Source organism: Thunnus albacares, chromosome 16 (genome assembly GCF_914725855.1).
Source record: "Thunnus albacares chromosome 16, fThuAlb1.1, whole genome shotgun sequence".
In the NCBI taxonomy this organism is placed as follows: domain Eukaryota; kingdom Metazoa; phylum Chordata; class Actinopteri; order Scombriformes; family Scombridae; genus Thunnus; species Thunnus albacares.
Window position 1 is genome coordinate 26,647,501 of NC_058121.1, and position 22,666 is coordinate 26,670,166.

General features: G+C 39.3%; 1 protein-coding gene across 3 annotated transcripts in view; it reads right to left on the minus strand.

Annotated features, from left to right (window-relative positions):
* The window catches only part of galnt14 (UDP-N-acetyl-alpha-D-galactosamine:polypeptide N-acetylgalactosaminyltransferase 14 (GalNAc-T14)), a 202,887-nt gene that overhangs the window by 68,364 nt on the left and 111,857 nt on the right, over positions 1-22,666 (minus strand). For all 3 annotated transcript variants that reach the window (XM_044329691.1, XM_044329692.1, XM_044329690.1), the window contains one exon: positions 11,533-11,631. In XM_044329691.1, the coding sequence (XP_044185626.1) occupies positions 11,533-11,631 (99 nt within the window). The remainder of the gene's footprint in view (positions 1-11,532; positions 11,632-22,666) is intronic.

Consider the following 22,666-nt stretch of genomic DNA (forward strand, 5'->3'; position numbering starts at 1 on the left):
TCTGTTGGGCTGCTGATATGCTGAGGAACTGAACTGTACATATCATATATATTCACTCTACACACTCTTATATTATGTGTACATGTGTTTCCTTTTTGTGTGTGGTCTTGTTGTAATGGTTTATGGTACCTGTTTGCTTGTTTTGTTTTTTCTTTTGCACTGAGCAACCATGCTGCAAACAATTACCACCAATACTGTTGCATGGTAATAATAGAGTATCTATCTTTCCCCTTGTTTCCTGTCTTCACTGCCCACAAATAACTGAAATGCATCAGGGTGTCCCTGTCAAACCAATCCATGGAATACATCCGGAAAAGTAGAAAAAAACAACAAGTATTCATGATTTATGTTGATGTTTATGCAGGTTTAGAACTGGAGACCTTAAGTTTGGGACTTGGACTTAACTCTTCCCAGTCGTGACTTTAGTTTTATGTCACAACATAGCTAAACTCCACATTATACTTCCTGCAACTGCGTGGTGGCGAGGGTCTAAATGATTGCAGGAGTCTGCACAAACATCTGTGTGCCAGACAAAATGTATGACTGTGTGGATTGTGCATGCCTGCTAGCACACCATATGCATGTGTGTTGAATGCATCTGCGTATACAGTCACTTAATGTATGTATGTTTGCATCTACTGAGTATATCAGAGACTTTATTTGTGACTTGCAAAAGAGACCCAACTGCCCAACATATTTAGTAGAATTTAGCTTTACTTGTATCTTTTATTGTGTATTTTAACGGTTTGCTAAATTAGCATGTTAGCTTAAACTACTGTAGCTTACAATGCTAACAATGCTAACAATTTGAAAACACTAACATAAGATAATTTATTGTGTAAATTTCTGTGTATCCAAAAACTTTTTCTGACTCCAGATGTTAAACCGTATATTTAATCTTTGGTTTGGACCTCCATGACGCCAGCAGATGTGTTCACTGAACGTGTGATACAACTACAAAACCTCTATAACAGATTTCAGATTGTCTTGCCTTTCTGCTGCCCAGGATTTATGGATTTATTTACACCTGAAGAGTGATGCTTTCAACTGTTGTGAGTCAGATTTCTTCTGCTCGGTTGGTTACAGTAAAAACACCTTCCAACTCTCTCCTTCATGTGTCTGAGGTGTTTTGTTTCACTCTTACTGACTACGTTTACATGCACACGAATTATTCTGAATGTAGCATTTTCAGATTAAAACATGTGGGATATGCTGGTATTATTCAGGTTATAGGAGCATTCTTTGGACATGTATACTCTGTACTCTCTGTGGTAAACAAACCAACTAGCCAACAGTTTGCAAGGCTGGGATAGAGATGTATGATGGGCTGGTTGTGTAACGCACCCCTGTGCAGGCAAAATGACGTATATGTATGCTGGAGCAGGAAGGCAGACGGAGGAGAGGAACGAGAGGAGAGTGGAGAGATGTTCAGGGCGACCTGGGAAAACAGAGCGCGCCTTCTCCACGACAGGACGTGATGCACCAGAAACACTCAACTCAAACGTTATGGTAAAATTGAGGTTCTGGATTCTACAACTATAAATGTATAATATCAGTCATATCAATATCATTTATAAATATCAGGCAGCAGCTCACTAATGTTTTTCATCTCGCTGCTTCCTTGAGATCTTGTTCCCACTGGGGCGAAGGGAAACCCTGAAAACACTCTGCATGTAAATGGGAATATTTATTTTCATAGCCATATAAAAAGCTTATTAGGAATATTGTCTTTTTTGGAATAAGGGAAAAAAACGGAATATTTTGTGCATGTCAACATTGTCATTGTGGATCAGCTGACTCCATTCCCAACAGGTGAGGAGTCATATTAGTTTCTATTAGACTTTTATTATCCTTTCTTCATTTCCATCTCTCTCTGTTCGTACCTCAGGTGTGTTACCTCCCTCCTACTTCCCCCCTCACTCTCTGCCTGATTGGTTAGCTGACAACCAGAGCTTCCAGTAACTCATCACTCCCATCTCTCCACCACCGCTGTATCCACCGCTCTTTCTGTTCATCCGCATCCCCCCATCTTTCTCCAACTTATTTCTCTTTCAAGACCTCTGACAGTAATGGAAGAATTACTCTGCAAAAGTCAGACGTCCCCTTTCTGAAAAAAAAGTACCATTTATTCTTAAATATCAACCACTTCCAGTGATGTCGGCCTGCAAAGATGACGCAACTTTTAGAGCTCTGCTAGTTTCTGGCTTAAATCCTGTTAGAACCCACATTTTTATAGCAAGACATTGTGTTGTATCCATGTTAAGACGCTGGAATGTCGACCGCAGCAGAAAAATCAGCTGAGAATCATACAAAAATGCTGCCCAAGCCCGAGCAAAACCTGGAAGCTAACGAAGGCTGCACTAACGTTAGCATAGCTCCAGCAATGGCTGCTGATAAGAGCAGTGAAACCAAACTGGAGGGAACTTCTCCACTAGACTTGATGGTATTTTAGCAGCAATAGAGGCAGTGAGGAAGGAGATGAGTATAGAGATCATATCTCCATATGACCTTTATTTCTATTGATTTCATTTTTAACGTATTTTGATGATACTTCATTTTTTATTTGTCTCGTGTTTGTTTGTATGTTGACATAGTTGTGCATTGCTTATGTTTCTTGAAAAACTAATAAAGAAACTGTAAAAACAAAAAAAAAGATACTCAGGATGGAGGTATTCTCAAGATATTTAAGATTACAAAAAACTTAAAACATAAAGAAACTAACATTAGATATATATATATATATCTATAAAATAGCACATGATTAGCTCTTTTTTAAAAATGAAACTCTGCTCCTTTGTTGCACCTTCAATCTCTCCGGCTCTGACAGAAAGCCTTACCCAGCAGATCCACAGAAACTGTTCTTGGAAAGAAATCCTGATTCAGCCACTCAATACATTCTGTCTAACCCTCCTTGATGCATTAGGCCATATATCTGCACCCAGTAAATACTGTCTCATCACAGCTGATCCACAGCGCTATTGATACTCTACATTTACAGTCCCAGTCTGGGAATCAGTAGAGTCAGTGCAAGTCTGGATGTTTTATATCTACATTCAGCGATAACTGTTTGACGAGTCTTTATTAAATGAAAGCTGGATGTCTGAATATTGTAAATACTGTCTTACTGCTCTTGATAGATATTGTCTGATCTCAGCTGAAGTTGGATAGGACAGGCTTTTGGAGAGTTGACTTAGTTTGGTGCTTTCTTTAAAATCTAAAATTAAAATGAATGAAAATCAATGTTCCACTTAAATACTATATTTCTAGTGGTGTACAAGAAAGAAATAAAAAACAGAGAAGGAATAAAGATATAGAAGATGCCACTAAGCACTAAGAAACTTAAAATGAGCAGATGTTCTCCTCCTATAATAAATCCTGAGTGATCAGTTGTAGAGGAAGTGATCCAGACTCTTTACTTTGCTTTTTTTTTTTTTAGGATCGCTGAATCAGAAAGTGCTGAGCTGGTGCTGATCTAGAAGTGGTATTTCTACACACTCCTACATTCCCATCGACTGCTGAGCAGAACAGGACGGCTGGTTGGCTGGATTACAAACTGACTGATGGACCGACTGGGTAATTAGGCGGTTAAATGAGATTAATTTCCAAGCCTCACTGTGGACCGATTTCTTTACCTACAGAGAAGAAAACACAGAGGTTTGTATTATCCATATTCTGGAAAGAGATTTTGCTTTTAAGTTTTCCAAAAGTCATTTTTTGATGGTTTGTATGTTATACTGAAATCTCTGTTCACCCCTGTTATACTGGGATAGTAGCAACACTCTCTACAGCCGATGTCTCAAACTGAAACTACCAGCATGGTTAAATACCACGACGGCTAAATGCTGGTTTTTTTGTGATTTACATGAAGTGATCCTATAAAGCCTCGGGGCAAAGCGCTTTGCCTTTGATAGCTCTAAATATCAGTCACTGGTAAGTGAAACTACATTTCCCAGAATCTTCTAAAGTGACCACAAGGGTTGTTGTACCTGTCATTCATGTCTCTTTCATCTAACTCAGGTCTGTTGTATCACAACCTGAGTTAGAGACGATTATTCAGGCTTTTATATCGTCCCGGCTGGACTATAGTGATTCTCTTTTCAGCTGCTTCAGCAAGTCGTCCCTGAACCGTCTACAAATACTCCAACAGGACGACTCACATCACACCCATCTTATCATCTTTACATCGGCTTCCCATCACGTTCAGGATTCATTTTAACGTCCTTGTTTTCACATGTAGAGTTCTGCATGTTCAGGCAGCTGTTTCCATCCTGATATCACCAGTAGGTCACTGAGGTCTTCTAACCAGAGCGAGATGATTGTGCCGATCTGTGGTCTCTGCGACACCTTTAACAGCTGAAGACTCTTTTATTCAAACTGCCTCATAGTGTCTTGAGTTTGTATTCTGTGTTTTTAAGGTTTGTTGTTACTTATGTTTTATTGTTTGTTTCTTTTATTGTATCTTATATTGTACTATTTTTATGTCCTTTTTTTTATTTCCTTAACAATTTTACTCTTGTGAAGCACTTTGTGAGCGGCTCTGTGAAAGGCGCTATATTAAATAAACTTTACTTACTTACTAGAGTCACGACAGTCCCATAAACTGTGATGTGTGTAGTTTCATTACATGTTGACCTGCTGCAGTTTATGGGACTGTTGTGACTCCAGCTGTCTGCTGTCTCATCTACGGGAAGGTCAGACTGAAAACGACCCCGCACACTGATCTCTAGTAACCGGTTGAAGATCTGGGAGTCGACTACCGTCTCTACCTGCCGGGACGCCGACAGACTGATGTTTCGTAAAGAAACACAAACAGCAGCAGATCCATTAGTGAGCAGATTTTTTTCTGCTCTGTCTGTGAAACTGATTATTACTCTGGATATGCTCTACTTAGCTGAAGCATCTGGTACTGACAGCCTATAGCTGTGTGTGATAACCTGTATTTTATGCATAATGATGACAACTCTGCAGGTGGTGCAGGATCTTTTATTATTATACTATTGTTGCTCAACTGTTTTAAATAAAATATGATGTTTCAAGGCTGCATTTTCGTCCCCAAGCTTATAAAAAAAAACATCAAGATTTTATTTTTTGGCCATATTACCCAGCTCTATCAGCAGATTTGCCCAAAACTCTTTATAAAATAAAAAAAGGACATCAAAAACATTCCTACCTCCTAACTACAGACAACCAACTCCTGACTAACTACAGCAAAGGTGACAGTACGACGCCTCCGTGGTTGAAAATCAGCTTCACACAAAGCTGTTTGCTCATCATGATGCAGCGGGTGAACAGGAAATGGAAAATGCCTGAATTATCTAAGTTGGCCCACCTACACGCCACGGCTTGTGTAATATCACTTGTATAACAGCACAAGAGGTCCCTCAAACACTTCAAACACATTAAAACAACTTGATTAATGCTTATTCTGCTAAAAGATGCACTACGAGGAATAGTCTTGGTGTTGACTTTTTCTATATTAATTATATCGTATGTGGTGAGTCTTTATGGTATTCCCTGATATATACAGTATGCTTGTGTGCATAAATTATGTAGATTACTGTATATCAGAGCTTGCAGTGCTCTTACATTAGAGGAAAACACTGAAGCACAATCAGTCGGTTAATTAATGCATGTAAACAAACGAGAAAAATGATAAGTGCTGGCTGGATATCAAAACAAACATCACACTCACATATTTAATTCACCTTCTTTTTTTTTTTTTTCTCTCCTGCCAATTAATTAACATGTTTGCATTGACTTGACTGTTGATGTTATCGAAGCAAAAACGAGGTTAAAACACGATAATGAACACGGGAGATGTATTAAGACTGTGGATACGCTGCTGCAGTGTTTGTGCTGTAAATCCTTCTCTTTTTTTTCCATTTAGTTCGGGATTAATGAGTCAAATTTCTTAAAATAGCAGCTTCAATCTCATAATATTTGTCACACTGGAAGAGATTTATCTCCTCTTTTTTCCTCTTTTCCCATGATGCTCCTGTCTTCTCCTTAATGGTGGAACCTTTGCAGTTCAAGAAGCTGTTTCACATGAACACACACACACACACACACACACACACACACAAGGCCAAAACAAACTAAACCCATTAAAACCAAATATGTCCTCAAAAGCTCCACGTCTCTTTCTTTCCTTCTCTCTCTCTCTCTCTCTCTCTCTCTCTCTCTCTCTGCGCCTGCTTATCTCTCACCCGGCGGAGACAGAGAAGATGAGATCAATTTTAGGATCAGAGCCTGATTAAATATCGACAAGGCTCTGCTTCTCCCTCAGAAAGCAACTCTTTGATCACGAGATGAAAAGCTTTCAAAGTGCCCGTCATTGTCTCACAAATCAAACTTATTAAAGTTCGGCCTGCATATCGTCCAGCCCCCTAAAAAAACTTCAAAATTACACCATTTTTTTTTTTTGTAATTGTAGGCATTCAATAAGCATTCAGTGTTTTCTCAGAGTCCCTGGAGCGAAGCATGATTGCAGATAGTAAAAAGAAAAACTTATCTAGCTATTATCTGGCTATTCACGTTTTTTTTTCTTTCTGCTTGAAAACTGACGCTTGAAATTAGATTGCGTTTTTTTTTTTTTTTTTGCTGTCTTCGACTAAATATCTTTCAAAAGCCTCTTAGAAAAACCTCTTAGAAAGTTTCATATCTTTTTTTTGTAAACTTTCTGGATCTGATTCAGTGAAGATTTGAGAATAAGCAGATTGACATTTTTCAAAAGTATTCACCCATGAAGAGTGATGATTGAGGCTTTTTCTCAGCTCAGTACTTCACATTATCATAGTTTACTTGAGGGCAAAAAAACGGCAGCGTGGATGGGATGGAGGGGTTTCGCATCATTCAGTCAGTCGACAATACAACCGGCTCTAGTAATAATGTGATAGTGTGCGCTGCTGGAGGCTATACACATCCGTCCATAATGACAGTGTTGACTCAGGGTGGGTTCAGGTACATTTTCATGCACATAATGCAGGTTTTCCTCCTAAACTGTGAATATCAATACTGAGACTAACTGTCATTAACTGTTTGTTGTTCTTGTGTTGTTACTAAGGATGTGCAGAGAGCCCAGTATTTGTATTTGTATTTGTATTCGAATAAAAGTGGAAAGAGGTTTAAAAATCTTGTTTTTGTTTTTATTACACTTTTAATTTTAGAAAATTAAAGTCTTACAATAAGTGTTCATGAAGTGTTCCCTTGGGAGCGCTTCATTTGTGTCTTTGGTTCAGCTTTATCTCTGGGGAACATCCTCAACTCCAGGAGTGATGTCCAAATTAGGAAATGTGCGTCATGTAGCAGGTGGATGTGACTCCCCTCACTGAGACCTGCTGATAGACGTCACAGCGGAGCAGAGGAGAGACACTGAGATAGTGATGTAACCGACCTGTGTGATGATATTTAACATGTTTTTTTTTTCTTCCCGAAAACAAATAATTTTTAAAATATTTGTATGAAACAAATATTCGTGAAAAAAGCCACTATTTGTGCTTTGTATTCGGGCACACCCCTAGTTGTTACTGCTCTACTTGTTTGATATTTAATGATTTTATTGTTTTATTTCTGGTTCACAACCTCTACTTCTTCTACTGTAATTATTACAGCCATGCGTAACGTTGCCTAACTTACACCGCCAACTTCGGACAAAAACAAACCAGTTGATGGAAACGTGCCTGTGCCTTCTTTTTTTTTGCGACATTTCAAAAGTTTGCTTACATTGGATGGAAACACGTCTAATGACTTCACTTTGATAAAAATATAAAGATGAAAGTTGTTCAGTGTGGTGGATAATATATCTCAGGTGATGTTCAAGTTGAATTTTATGGCGTACTGAAATGAACTGTAACCAGTGACTTCCTGGAAGGTAAGAAGATCAATCTGAAAATTGATGGTTTGCGTTGGGTCGGCAGTAATGCAAATTACACACAATTTGTGGTTAATGAGCCAAAACCTGCAAAACCACTGGACGGTCCATTAAACACCCTTCAGCAAAGCACTAACACTTCCAGATCCAAACGACTCCGACCTCTAATATCTGACCTTCTTTACATCAGACCAGAGGAGACTTTCACAACTATCTAAGAACTAAAGAGCTCATTCTTCCACGCTAGAGAGGAAACACTGTCTAAAACACATACATGGCCCAGATACTTTGGTTTCCTTGGCAACCAGCTACCGCTCTCAAAAAACCTGCTCTTATGTGCAACTTATGGACGTTTAAAAACTGTACGATAAAGACAAACTACTGTCTCACTACATCACCGTTATCTGTCTGTTAGCTGTTGCTGTGAACTAACAGCTGCCTTTTTGTGAGTTTAAAGAAAGAAAACTGTAAACTTTAGCAAAGTGTTTGTGGTGCTTGTTTTGTACCTGTATCTGGCCTCTGTCAGTGGCCGCTTTCGTAAAACAGGAAATGGCCCGCCTGAATCTGGTCTAATCAACTCCACACATTCTGCATTTTTGGTTTTGTCACTATCTTTGCTGCACTTCTCTGAGATCACTTGTCAATCAAACAGTTTGGGTGCTTCTTTTTCTTGTAGTTTCTGTTGATGCAGCTGAAATACAGTGAAATTCAACCCCTGTGGCCGACTGCAGTACTGCAACACAAAAACAAAAAAATCCCACACAGCTCAAAAAGCCTTTTACTCCACCATTATACTAGCGGTGTGCCCCAATACAAATACATTATTTGGCAAAGCACAAATAGTGGGTTTTATACAAATATTTGTTTCATACAAATATTTAAAAAACTATTTGTTGGGGGTGTTCCTCAGAGATAAAGCTGAGCTACTGACACAAGCAAAGTGCTCCTAAAGGACTCTCCATAACCTGTTGTTCCTCTTCTCCTTTCCACAAAGTTAGATTATAAAAAATAGGCAATAAATGAAAAGTGCAAAGCAATAATTGCCTTTGAAGTTCTTCCCTATATGTTACACGCTGTGCTGTCTCTGTGTTACTGGTATATAAATAGGTAGAGGTCTGTCTGCAATGAGGCGATGAGTAAAGTTTTAGCTCAGTAATCAGCGCAGTCGTCTATGATCTGGGAGACTCCAGTTTTCCAGGATTTTTAAGCCTCTTTCCACTTTTATTCAAATACAAATACAAATACAAATAATTTTGCTGCCTCAACAAATACAAATACAAATACTGGGATCTCTGCACATCCCTACATTATACAGTAAAAAGACACGTCTGTAAAACTGTTGACAAGTCGCCTCAAATGACAAACAAGATCAATTATTTATCTTTTGTGTTATGAGTTTTTCCATCCATGAACCTTTCTTTCTCAGAGGCTAGAAAAGCTATCGAAGTGAGCGCTACTGTATGTCTAGATGTAAAGTCTGGTCATGGTCACAAAAGAAAAATGGAAGAGAAAAAACATTGTTGACATTGCAGTAGATAATAACCTGAAAGAATGGAGCACCGCGGTGGCTGTCACTGTAAAAATGTGATGAATGTTTACAGAGTAGAGCTCCTATACCACAGAGAGAGAGAGAGAGAGAGAGAGTTCACAACAGATAATGGAACATACTGGACTGGTTTACTCAACTTCAACAATCTGCATTGAAGGGCAGTAACATAAAAAATGTCCAAATTAAAATATTATGGATTATTACTGTTATAAATGTCTTTAAAAAATACAAAATATGTTTTTCATGTCACATAAAAACTGTTTGCAGCAAAAAAAAAAAAAGCTTCAGAGGATCCTATTTATCCTGGTCACAGCCAAAGTTCCCAATTCAAAAACTAAAAATAAAAGGCTGCTAAACTAGTTCCAGCTCCAAGTCACCACCGGCAAGCGTGCAACACACACACACACACACACACACACACACACACACGCAGACATGCACGTACATATAGAGAGCCAGAGCCAAAGGGAGCACTGGGGCCCAGGGAGACAGATTGTCTTTTAATTGGTTGAAAACTGCAGAGCTTTGAGAAGGGCTGAAGGGACACACACACACACACACACATACACACACACTCCACACACACACACACACACACACACACATATAGACACACCACACACACACAATGTCCTCTGTGATAGTGAGGAGACGTAGCCAGTCCCTGCTGACTGACTGGTATAATGAGCTGAACTCAGGCCAAAACCTGGAGGTGAGTGTGTGTGTGTGTTTGTATTGTGTGTATGTGTGTGTGTGTGTGTGTGTGTGTGTGTGTGTTTATGGCAACCTGCTGATATCATCAAACTGAAAGACAGGAAGATGGTTCAGACATTGAAGGGTCAGGAGAGTGTAAATGTGTGTGTGTGTGTGACGGCTGGACCATCACTGCATCCCCGCTGTGACTTTTGGCAGCTGAATGTTTCCTTCCTCAGCAGCCAGAAGTAAAACACTACATCTTGACCGATACTGTCAAAAATCTGAAGGCTGATATTACAACAAACTGATTTAAGATTAAAGCTGCTGATTGATAATATTCTGCTAGAATTCAATATCCCAAAATTATACAGCTTCTTGCATATATAATCCTTCTTGTATATACAAACGATATGTGCAGGACAGTAGCTGCACGTTCAGTCAATCATATCAAAATGACACCTCACATTTCACGCTTTACTTTCATCATTTCCACAGATAATACTAGTTGATGATTGGCTGGCAGGTGTCCGTTATAATTGCATATTGATTCAGTGAGCAGAAAACTGATTTTTTTCACAAAAGGAAAAAAACAAACAAACTGAAGCACAACAAGACAATAACACAACAAAAAATACATTCATAAATTAACTGAAAGATCTCTTAAAATGCCAGAATATCTGATATTTAGACCAAGTTATCCACCTCAGTCAAATTCATTCTCATAAAGTGTTGCACTAATTTCTTGTGGACGGTGGGTAAATATGTATATACATATCTTATCTAACATGATACTTAATAAATGTCCACTTTTGCTTTGACTTTGAGATAATTTCTTTCACTCTTTGGTATATTTCAAAGCTATAAAAGGAAAATTAGTAACAAAAAAAACCTGGATGTACAGATGATCCACCTCTGGATCATGTTGTCTAGAAATGGATCTCTTATTACGGGAGACGGGTACGATGGTTTGGACGTCAGTATTCGTTCAACATGACCTTGTTTTATATTAAAGGTTTACATGTTTTGGACGAGACGCAGTGATGCAACTGCACAGATTCATATTGCAAAAATGATATATATATATATATATATATATATATATATATATATATATTTTTTTTTTTTTTTTTAGAGTAAAAACAGCGTTCAGCGTTTTCAGTCAGACATCATTCAATCTAACATTACAGTCAGAATGACGACCAGACATCAGAGTGATGTTTGGAAGTATTTTAACAAAATAAACAACATTAATGTGCAGTTTAAGTGCTAAAATAGTGAAATGATTTAAAAAGCTCATCCCGACTTATTATATCTTATGTGGTCTTATTATGTGATGAACATAGTGACAGTGTGCGAGTGTGTGTGTGTGTGTGTGTGTGTGTGTGTGTGTGTGTGTGTGTGTGTGTGTGTGTGTTACCTCCGTATAGTGCGGAGCAGGGTGGATCGAGCCTCGTTGTGGAAGGTGATGATGATGGAGGTGGGAGGAAGATCAGAGTCATAGTGGAGGAGGGTGCACCTGCAGACAGGAAACAGCAATAAGGAAATTACAAAACAACCTCAGCCTGAAATAACGATCTATGTCGACATGAATGTAGTGAAAAAACTCCCAAACATCGTCTTAATGACTGCTGTAGACAGTTTATACTGAGCCTTCATCATCATCATGAAGAACAAAAAGTTGTAAAGAAACAAAACAGCAACAACAGAGTGTTTGTTTTTCACCTTTTCATCATCAGGTCATGTGACCCAACATCCTGACTTTTCCAATTTCACTGAAAAACTCATCATGTGAACAAAAAATCAGTCAGTGTTTGTATTCCCCTTTAGGCATGAAAAAAAAAATATTTGAACTTCATTTTTTTCAAACCTGGGATGACACACTAGAGTCCACTGTGGTGGCTGATGTGCAACTTTACCATCACACATATCTAAGAAAACGGCTTTTGAATAGCTAATGACCACCATGCATGAAAGGGTTAAATTATGTTTTAAAGATAAACTACATCTGGCAAATGAGGAAATATCTTGTTGTACATGTCTAGTAGTAGAAAACATACCCAACACTATATACTGACACCATTTATACACCTGTAATAATGATATTTAACATCTCTTAAAACCTTTACGTATCAGTTTATACCTGATGAATCACTAATGTTTGTGATAAGATCATTAGAATTTAATTATTTCTCCAGTTTGCTGGGATTGTGTCGATTTACACACACACACACACACACACACACACACACACACACACACACACACACACACCTAAAGTGACTGCGTTGTCACACCAGACCTGTTGAAGATGAATTATAGATGACCAGCCAGAAGCTCATTAAAATACACCACATATCAGTGTCTGTGAGTGTGTGTGTGTGTGTGCTGCCTTCGCTGGGTCAGCAGCCTTTTCGTCTAAAAGAGCAGAGGCACACACACATACAGACACGCACATACACACACACACACACACACACACAGCATAATGAGACGACTGGCCTTTACCTCAGTTTGATGGATTGGTGACATTTTCAAAGAGAAACAGCCGGCTTGCTCTGTTCTGGCCTTCATTTTTAAAAATCTCACCTTTCTCAAATTTATGCTTGTGTGTTAAAACGTCCAAAACTCAACACAACACGCTGCACCGTTATCCAGCCGTGTGTGTGCTTCTCTGCTGTTTGTCTACCTTCATGATGTGTTTTTAGCCACGTTAGCAGCACGGCTGTAGGGACGATAACATCAGTCTGTCAGTCGTTCAAACGCTTTGGTCCAGATTGAAATATCTCTATTACTATTGGATGGACAGTCATGACATTTGATACTTTCACAGGCTCCAGAAGATGAAGTCTATTGATTTTTTTTTTTATTTATTCTGTGAAATATCTCAACAGTTACTGGGTGGATTGGCACAAAATGTACAGACATTCGATTAATCGTCTGGTCTAAATTTCAATGTGAAAACTTTGGATTCTGACTAAATATCTTCAAAACTACTGACGTTCCCATCAGCCTCAGCTGTACTTTGTTTATATTTTGGTAACAAGCTAAACTGAGACGGTGACTAAGTACAACCTCACAGAGCCGCTGGCATCTTGTTGACATTTGTTTATTGAATATGTTGATTTTGGAATATCTGATAAAAATAGTGTACAAAACAAAGAAAGAAAGATTTAATTGAATTTTCCCATTTTATTAAACTTATAATGATGAAAGATGTTGCATGTAATAAAAACTATGAGCAACAATCCAGTAAAAAACAGAATGAAAACATGAAATGCAAAACCAAAGTTCTACCAACAACATTAATGACCTGTTAATAAAGAAAATTAGCTTGTTCGAGTTCAATGCAGCTCATGAAGCACTGGAATACATGTATGTACATATACATACATATATGTTAGGGGTGTGCCTGAATACAAATATGTTATTCCGCAAAGCACAAATAGTGGGGTTTTTTTACGAATATTTGTTTCATACAAATATTTTAAAAATTATTTGTTTTCGGGAAAAAAAAACATGTTAAATACCAGCGTGCAGGTCGGTTACATCACTATCTCAGTGTCTCTCCTCTGCTCCGCTGTTACGTCTATCAGCAGGTCTCAACGAGGGGAGTCACATCCACCTGCTACATGACGCACATTTCCTAATTTGGACGTCACCCCCGGAGTTCTGGGGTGTTCCCCAGAGATAAAGCTGAACTACTGACACACGCTTCATAAACACTTTAATTTTCTAAAATTAAAAGCCTAATAAAAACAAAAACAGGATTTTTAAGCCTCTTTCCACTTTTATTCGAATACAAATACAAATAATCTTGCTGCCTCAACAAATACAGATACAGATACAAATACTGGGCCTTCTGCACGTCCCTAGTATATGTTTTATTATTTCCTTCAAACTAGAATATACATTCTAGTTATACAAACTAGAGCATAATTCTAATGATCTTATTTCACTGTTTGTAGGAACAGATGAGAGAATTATATTAACTCACCTGAAAGTTTTTTTGTTAATTTTATTTGTGTGGTAACAGAATTAATTTGATACAATATTATTTGGATCTAATGTTTTTATTTGAGCACCTAAATTATTATATTTTGTATGGCCATAACAAAGTAAACAAAGTAATTAATTAACCAACCAACTATAACAGTTGACTGATATTAATACAATTATAACATCACATTTATTCTTGTTGGGTTTGTTATAATAACCTGCAGAAACATGTTCATACAGCACAAAGAGTGACGTCACTATTTGTTGCTCCATAACTACAAACCAACATTTATCACAACAGCGACACGTTTCACAGTTTACCACCAATAAATGTTGGAAAACTCGTCTCTGTTTCTGCTTCACTTTGTAGTTTAGAGAGATAAGATGTGTTTTTCCTTCAACTATCTTTTTTAGCTTGTGTCGCTCAGAGGCAAGATGACTCATCTACTGTTCAGCCATCTGAACTAAGGTGACAACACAAACATGTTGATTAGTTGTGATCAGACAGGAAACTTAGAGCACGTTAGAGGGCATCGAGGGGTCAATATTTCTCAGTAAAACCCTTAATTTCTATGAAACTTACCTCACAAACTGTCATTCACTCTGGTAACTTTGACACATACAGAATCTGTACTTCTAGATATATTTCTTCCACCTTCCAGTAAACCAACAGTCTATTTAGGTTACGTATAATAATTCTGCATCATATTTCCCAACTAAATTTCTACAACAGAAGACCAAATAGTGCCACATCACTGATATTTTGTGGTTTCAGCTCCTGTCCAACTGTCTGAACCTCCTCCGTCTGTGATTCGCTGGGAGTTAAAACACAAACTCAACTCCTAATTTGTTGTATTAACAGGTTGGCACGCAGCATCAGTCAGTTCACATGAGCACCCAGCTGTGAAATAATACTATCAGCACCTCATTAACTCGCAATTTGATTTTTTTTTTTTTTTAGTTTTTTTTTTAGTTTAGAGTTTAGAGCCTTGATGATTAAGTCAGAAAACAATATTGTTTAGCAGATTATTTCAGAAACAAACATATGATTCATGCTTTTACTCCTGTAATATGTACAAACTTTGGTGTTTATCTAAATATCTAATAAAGTCTTTTCTTCCCGTTTCCTTTGTGCATCATCAGCTGCGTTTTCTATCACCGAAACATTTGATAAAGGAATCAAATTTAACTCGACATGAAGACAGAAAGCAGAGAAATGCAAACAAGCCAATTAGTAAATCTCATGGTGCAGTCTGTGAGCTTTAAACACACTTTTTTTTTTTTAAATGAAGGCCAGAACAGGCTGCGAGCAGACTGTTGTCACTTTACATTCAGACTTATTTCTGTCTTTGTGCTGTGCCTCCCTTCTTCCTTCCTTTTTTCTTTTTATATTGTCTCTCTCTCTCTCTCTTTCTCTCTCTCACTGAGAATAGGAATACACGCTGTATATATTTGTCATATCATATCCCATCTTGCCCCTCTCTGCCTCCTCCATCCCCCCCTATCTCCCTGTCTCCATCTCTGGTTTTCCTGCAGTTGATTTATTCAGCAGCTCTACCAGAGAGGAACGATGAGAAGATAAAGACGAGCTGCTACTGTGTGTGTGTGTGTGTGTGTGTGTGTGTGTGTGTGTGTGTGTGTGTGTGTGTGTGTGTGTGTGTTGGAAAAAAGGACGAATGAGGCCGAGAGACACCGTGACAGACAGGCAGAGAGAGAGACAGACAGATATACGGATAAAAGTTGTGCTGACAGATGACTGATGTTGAAGCTGATATGAACAAGCTTCCATACTCCCTGAGCGTATGTATGTGTATGAGAGTGTGTGTGTGTGTGTGTGTGTGTGTGTGAGTTAACTTCCTGCATCAAAGCTCAAGAGGACACACATCGGGAAGGAAAAAAAAAATCAGGAGAGGGGAGAAAATAGATGAAGAGGAGGAGAGGGACAGAGGGAAATAGAGAAGAGGAACACATGATGGGCGAGGAGGGAGGGAGTCTAAATAAGGTGAAGGAGGTGAGAGGAGAAGTGAGGAGGTTTAAAGAAAGAAAAAAGGAGGTTAAAGAAGGTTATAACAAGATTATAACAAGAAAAGCAGGTGACACAAAGGAAGTCAGGAGGACGAAATGGAGGTGAGTGGGCGAGAGCAAATAAAGCCTCTTTCACACATTGTTCCCAGTAAATTACTGGGATAACCTTTGAGGCACCGCTAGAGATTTTCACTATTCACACACGCAGCTACATACAGGAACGTTTCTGTCTTGCGCCTTTTCACATTTGCCATGGTAGTGCTGGAATAAATGGAGCAAAGGACAGTCCAGCAGATGGCGGTCATGCAACACTTATGGATGGACACCATCATAAAACTCAACAGAAGAAGAAGAAGAAGAAGAAGGGGCACGGCTGGATGCATGTGTACGGGCCGGAAGACAGCAAGGAGCTGTTTTTGTCTGGTGTCAATGTTCTTGTAATGTATTTAATATCCAACAAGTTTGCGAGACAAATCACCCGCGAAAGCATTGACGAGGCAACTAGTGGAGTCTTGTGATTGGTTCACTTTAAAGCGTCTTTACGTGTTTGTCCCTGCAATGTTACTGCTTTCATTCACGACACATACTGGCATTTTCCCTGAAATGTCATGGGGTCTTGAGGTGGGAAACCGGCTGTACAGATTTCCCTGAATATCGATCCCTGCTCCCGTTCACACATGACCCCATGCAGGAAATGAGAGACTAGTGAAGAAATGGAGATGTATATATGGAGAGAGGTAGAGGAGAAGAAGAGAGAAGTGAAGAAAAGACAAACAGAGAGGAGAAGAAACTGAGAAAAAGGAACATTGTGTAGAAATGTGAAGTGAGACAGAAAAACTGAAAATAAAAAGAGAATTGTGAAGAAACAGGAAATCAAATTGAGAAAAGCCTTTATTTATACTCAAAGGTATTATCATTAAGCACAGAAACATCTGTTTCATTCACTGAAGATAAAAACAAAACACAGGAGAGTTATCATCCATAATATATCAGAAGCACCAGACTAGACCTTAAAGGTCACATTATGCAAAATGCACCTTTTCATGTCTTTTCAACATAAATATGTCCCCGGTGTGTCTAGAGACTCCCAGACTATGAGAAAAGACCATCCTCTCTCTTCTTCTCCAGCTCCGTCTTTAAGTAAACGCGTGTCCAAAAACACTGTTTAAATTTGGCTCCCTTTATGACATCATAAAGGGATCTTTTGAACATCCTCCAGCAGCCTTTCAGCAGGCAGACGTCCCCGCTCACTGAAAACCAACACAACCGTCTGATGTCCTCCCATCATCCAAAGAAGTGAAGGATTCACTTTATTTTTGATGGAAATGTCACAACGACTTGAAAACTGTTGTATGTATGTGTGATGGATCGATACCGACTGTCCGCAACCCAATGTCAAACTTGTAAGCTGTAAATTTTGCCACGTTTTATGCTGTTATACTGTTTATTTAGCAGGTTAGCCTGTTGAACTGGGTGTTAGCATGTTACACGGCTAATATGGCTAGCAATGTTGGACTAATGTAGTTGAGGGAGAGTCAAGAGAAACTGTGTGAACGTTAAGCCTCATTTGAAACCAATTAAATGACGACAGTAGTAGGTTGGATGGTGGTAACTGTGTTTTCATGTTGCTTTTTGTGGAACTTTGAACTGCAGCGCTAGCTCAGCTAGCTTTGCTGTTACACGTTAGCCCGTTCTGCCCCGTGATCCTCGCCGGTATGTGTGTGTTGCTGCTGTAACGTTATGTAAATGTACGTGATAGATTTGCCATGAAGGTAATGATACACGTGTGGAAAAATAAATGCTTAAACTGCAGGAATTCCTTTGCTTGGAAACGTTGCGTAGCTCTGACTAGCACCCGGCAGCTAATTTGCTCAGACCATAAAGCTTTGGTGGCCTGCAAGCCGAGGCTAACGTGTCCATTCTTCTCCACAGATACACTTAGCGTTACTGTAATACTAGTATTTGTGATGCTACTGCAGCTCCTTTGCAGTTCTTGTATGAATATGAATACTGGAAAGCCACAACCAGTTCGGGAGCGGGACGCGGGGAGCGGCGGCTCATTAGCATAGACACAGAAACAGCCCATCCAGAACAGGGCTGAAACAGAGGGGTATAGAGGCATGCTAGCCTGCATAATCTCACTGGCATTTTCAGCAAAAAAACTTCAAAGACATGTTTTGGGGGCCTCAGAGACCTATATTAACTTGTTGAAAAGGAGTATAATATTTCACCTTTAATCATCTCCCAAATACATGAAACTCTATATCTCCATACTGCCCGTTGTTTGACTAAAGCAAAAGAAGATGGAAGAGGATGAGACAAAAACAAGACAGACAATAAATAGAGGAAAAAAGGGGAAAACAAGAAGGAGGAGAGGAGGTTAAGAGGGGTGCAGAGGGTAAAAGAGAGGTCAAAAAGAAATAATAGAAGAGGAGAAAGAGGAAAAAATAGTAGAGGAGAGAGAGACGAGCAGAGTGTTTTACTGTAGATTTCTGTCCAGATGGTGTGAAAAGCATTCATATTTAATGAGCAGAGCCATTTGAGGAGTGGATGTTGGTTTGCGTGTGTGTGTGTGTGTGTTGGCTCATCAAAGTTCATCTAGAGTTGAGATAAACACATGAAAGGAGAGGTCAAAACCAGTGGCGTCCACACTCACACACACACACACACACACACACAGTCTCTCTCTCTCTGCAGGCGGTGCAGCCGACCTGTCAAAGTGTGTGTTCGTGCTGCAAAATACTAATGACCACTGATGTAGCCCTGAGATACTGTCAGACCTGTTCACACACACACACACACACACACAGAATACCTACCTGCAGCCTCTGATTAACACTCCTCTCTCTCTCTGTCCTTCATTTGTTCTGCCTCTTGGCTTTTTTTTCTATTCTCTTTCTCTCTCTCTCTCTCTCAGTACCCTGCTATGCCCTCTCCATCTTCCCCTCTTGTTCCGGTCTCTCTCTCTCCTGCCTCACTCACGGCTGACAAGTTGCCTACATAAAGACATCAAGACTCTGAGTTATGCTCCGTATTGTAAGTAAGCTGTGGTTTCCAGAGCTGTTTCTCAGCCACGACGGATGGAAATGCTTCACTTTTCTATCAAAATTAGTGTATTTTTCAAAATGCACATAATTGCTAAAAAAAAATCACCAATCAGCTGCATCTAAAATTAAGGTTTGGTTAAGTTTAGGAAATAAAAACTACTTGGTTAAAGTAAGGAAAAGATGCTCACCCATCCACGTTAACCTCCTTCTTAAAGTTACTTTCATTTTGTGTTGATTTTAGCGCCTCTGTTCTCCCAGAATGAAGACTGCATTTCCCATGAGCACCACCGCCTCGTGTCGTAAAGATCTCGGCTAGTGTTTGTTTTGGAAGCGAGTGAAAGAAAGACGCTACTTGTATTTAATATAGGGGTGTGCCCGAATGTAAATACATTATTCTGCAAAGCACAAATAGTGGGGGTTTTTCTTACGAATATTTGTTTCATGCAAATATTTTAAAAGTTATTTGTTTTCGGGAAGAAAAAAAAAGAATACCAGCGCACAGGTCGTTTACATCGCTATCTCAGTGTCTCTCCTCTGCTCCACTGGTACGTCTATCAGCAGGTCTCAACGAGGGGAGTCACATCCACCTGCTACATGACACACATTTCCTAATTTGGACATCACTCCTGGAGTTGAGGGAGTTCCCCAGAGATAAAACTGAACTACTGACACAAATTAAGCGCTCCCAAGGGAACACTTCATGAACACTTACTGTATAATTTTCTAAAATTAAGACGTAATAAAAACAAAAACAGGATTTTTTAAACCTCTTTCTAAACCACTTTTATTCGAATACAAATAATTTTGCTGCCTCAACAAATACAGATACAAATACAAATACTAGGCTCTCTGCACATCCCACACAGCTTTTTGCAGGATGCGTAGCGATGAAGTAATGGATCTATTTGTGGCTGTATAAGATTAATAATTGTAATATGATGTTGTTTTAGTAGCGTTCATACAGCGAGGTTACGGGTAAGGCTGCATTCACACCAAATCTGGTAACGTGGCAACTTCCTGCAGGGTTGTCTGGAGGTGTTTATTTGTGCTTATGTAAAATGTAACTGCTGTGAAAAAATCAGAAAATAATGTTTTATTCATCTGATTCACTCCTTTATTCTCGCTACACTGCTGCTCCCTCTTCATTCACTCTCCAGCTCGCTCGACCACTGCTGCTCTCTCTCTTTTTCTCTCATCTTTTTTACAATAAGTCTAACTTTCCGAAGAGAAAGGTCCTCGCCTCATCCTAGTAACGTCTTTGTCCTCCCTCATGCTACGATGCTACCTGTAACGTAAACACGGGCTCTTCTGCTCCGTGTGCTGGAAATAGTTTCGTCTGATTTCCGCTTTTAGAATAACTGTATAGAAATAATCTATCTTCTCGCATCAGAGGCATCATGAGACTGCTTCTTAACCAGTTAAAAGTTCCTTCTAGTAATTTTAAGAAGCTGTTGTGTCACCTCATGTGATTCCCGCCATTGCTCTTGACAGACAAGAGATGACTGATGCTGCTGTTTTTCAGATGAGCGCACTGAGCGATGTGAGACTACAGTAATAAATTCAATCAGACGTTGCATATTTTTCACCTGCTGGTTTTAGAAAGACACGCTCAGCGACAGATGACATTTTACGTCATCTTGGGAGTCACAAAGACAGAGGAACAGGTTAGAATATATCACCTAACACACACACACACACACACACACACACACATAGATATGAAGCTTAGCGTAAATTCAGGCAGGAAGACTTTCTTTAACCATTCATTCATTTTCCTCTCTTCTCTTTCTTCCTCCCGCTTTCGCATCAGCTGTTTAGGGGGCGTCACTCCTAGTTATCAAATCAGATTGCTCCACGATTTCTAACCACCAATCACGGCTCACCTGTCAAACTTTAAAATCTGTTTCCCTCTCTGTCGCTGTCAGCTGTCATTCTCCTCCATCCCATCCATCCACCTCCACGGCTGCACCCCGGAAGTTCTCTCCTCCTCATCCTCAGATCACCATCTCGCCTTCTCCACTCCGTTACTTCAGCACCAGGCCCGAGTTCACTAGAAGCCGCTACCTACACTACCAAGATCTACGTCTCTTCATCACCGCCACCAGTGTCTAGACTCCATCGGGGGGGGGGGGGGGGGGGGGGGGGTTTATCCTATACTACTCTTGCATTCACCTCCCCCCTTTCATATCCATCACGATGGGGTCTAATCGCCAAAGACTTTTCCACCTTCATCTATCAAGCTTGTTCAATAAATATCATTTACTTCATAAAGAAATTGAGTCTCTGCTGATTGAAATAATAACACATGTAGACGTCCCAGTTAGCAAGGAAAATAAATCAGCTTTATATACAGGAAGACACTTAAAAACCCAACATTTCACTCTGGATCGAGTTCTAAACTGTCTTCTACCAACTAGTTTCTCACCTCAACACTAAAACAAGGCAGAAAAGTCTCTCATTCAACTTTCGCTTTTTCTGTTTTTTTCTGCAGTAATTTCACAGTCTCACAACAGTGGCCTCAACTATGAACTGATCTGATAACATTTACATCCAGACAGTCAGTGACAAGTCAAACCATCAACCTACCACCTGAGATACAACAACTCTTCTGTTAGACGATCTGTGGACATGAAACTTCTACTTGAGTCATAAAAATCTGAACTTAGACTTTATTTACTCACTCAGGCCATTAGCAAGTTGCTAACGAGTCCCTGGTTGTTCAAACTCTATACAGGAACCTCATATGCAACAATGGAAACACAGAGCATTGAACAGCTATTTGTACAGTAAAGTATTGAATCCAGTATTTTTCAGTGTGATAGTCTTCGGGATAAAGATGTGCAGTGGGAAGTATAATATCATTTTGGTTTTATTTGGCCTGGGTGTCGTGATATGGAACAATGTCAGTTTATTCTGAGCAAAGTTACAGCTCGCCTGCTGGAGTAAGATATTTTGTTAAGCTTTTCACCTCTGGCCTTTCTTTCTTTGTTTTCCCCGCTATCTCCGTCTCGCTTCTATTCAGGTGTTCACAGAGGAGAAGATGGCCTAGTTTTGGCTGGTTAGGCAAGATCAATTTACATATTTACACACACACACACACACATGGCGGCGGTGACTGAGGGAGCGAGGGATTTCTCTTCTCTTGATCGAGAGAAAAGAAAAGACAAGAAAAGAAAAGAAAAGAGAGACAGCAAGGGACAGTTGATAATGCCTCATTTCTTTTTTTTACTGGAAAATTCCATTAGGAAAATTTCTGAGTCAGTGATTCCATTGAATGAGAAGCTGAAATGAATAGTTTCAGTGGATTCAACAATTTTAATTGAAGCAGGTTCAATCCCCAAAAGGAAGCGAAGGAGTGTGTGTACACGGGGAAAGAAAAACTGACCAGGTTGTGGCCCGATATCACTCAATTCTGCTGCCAGTGTCGAGATTTGAATGTATTTATTTTCTACTTTTATAAAGCACGTTACAAATAAAGTAAGT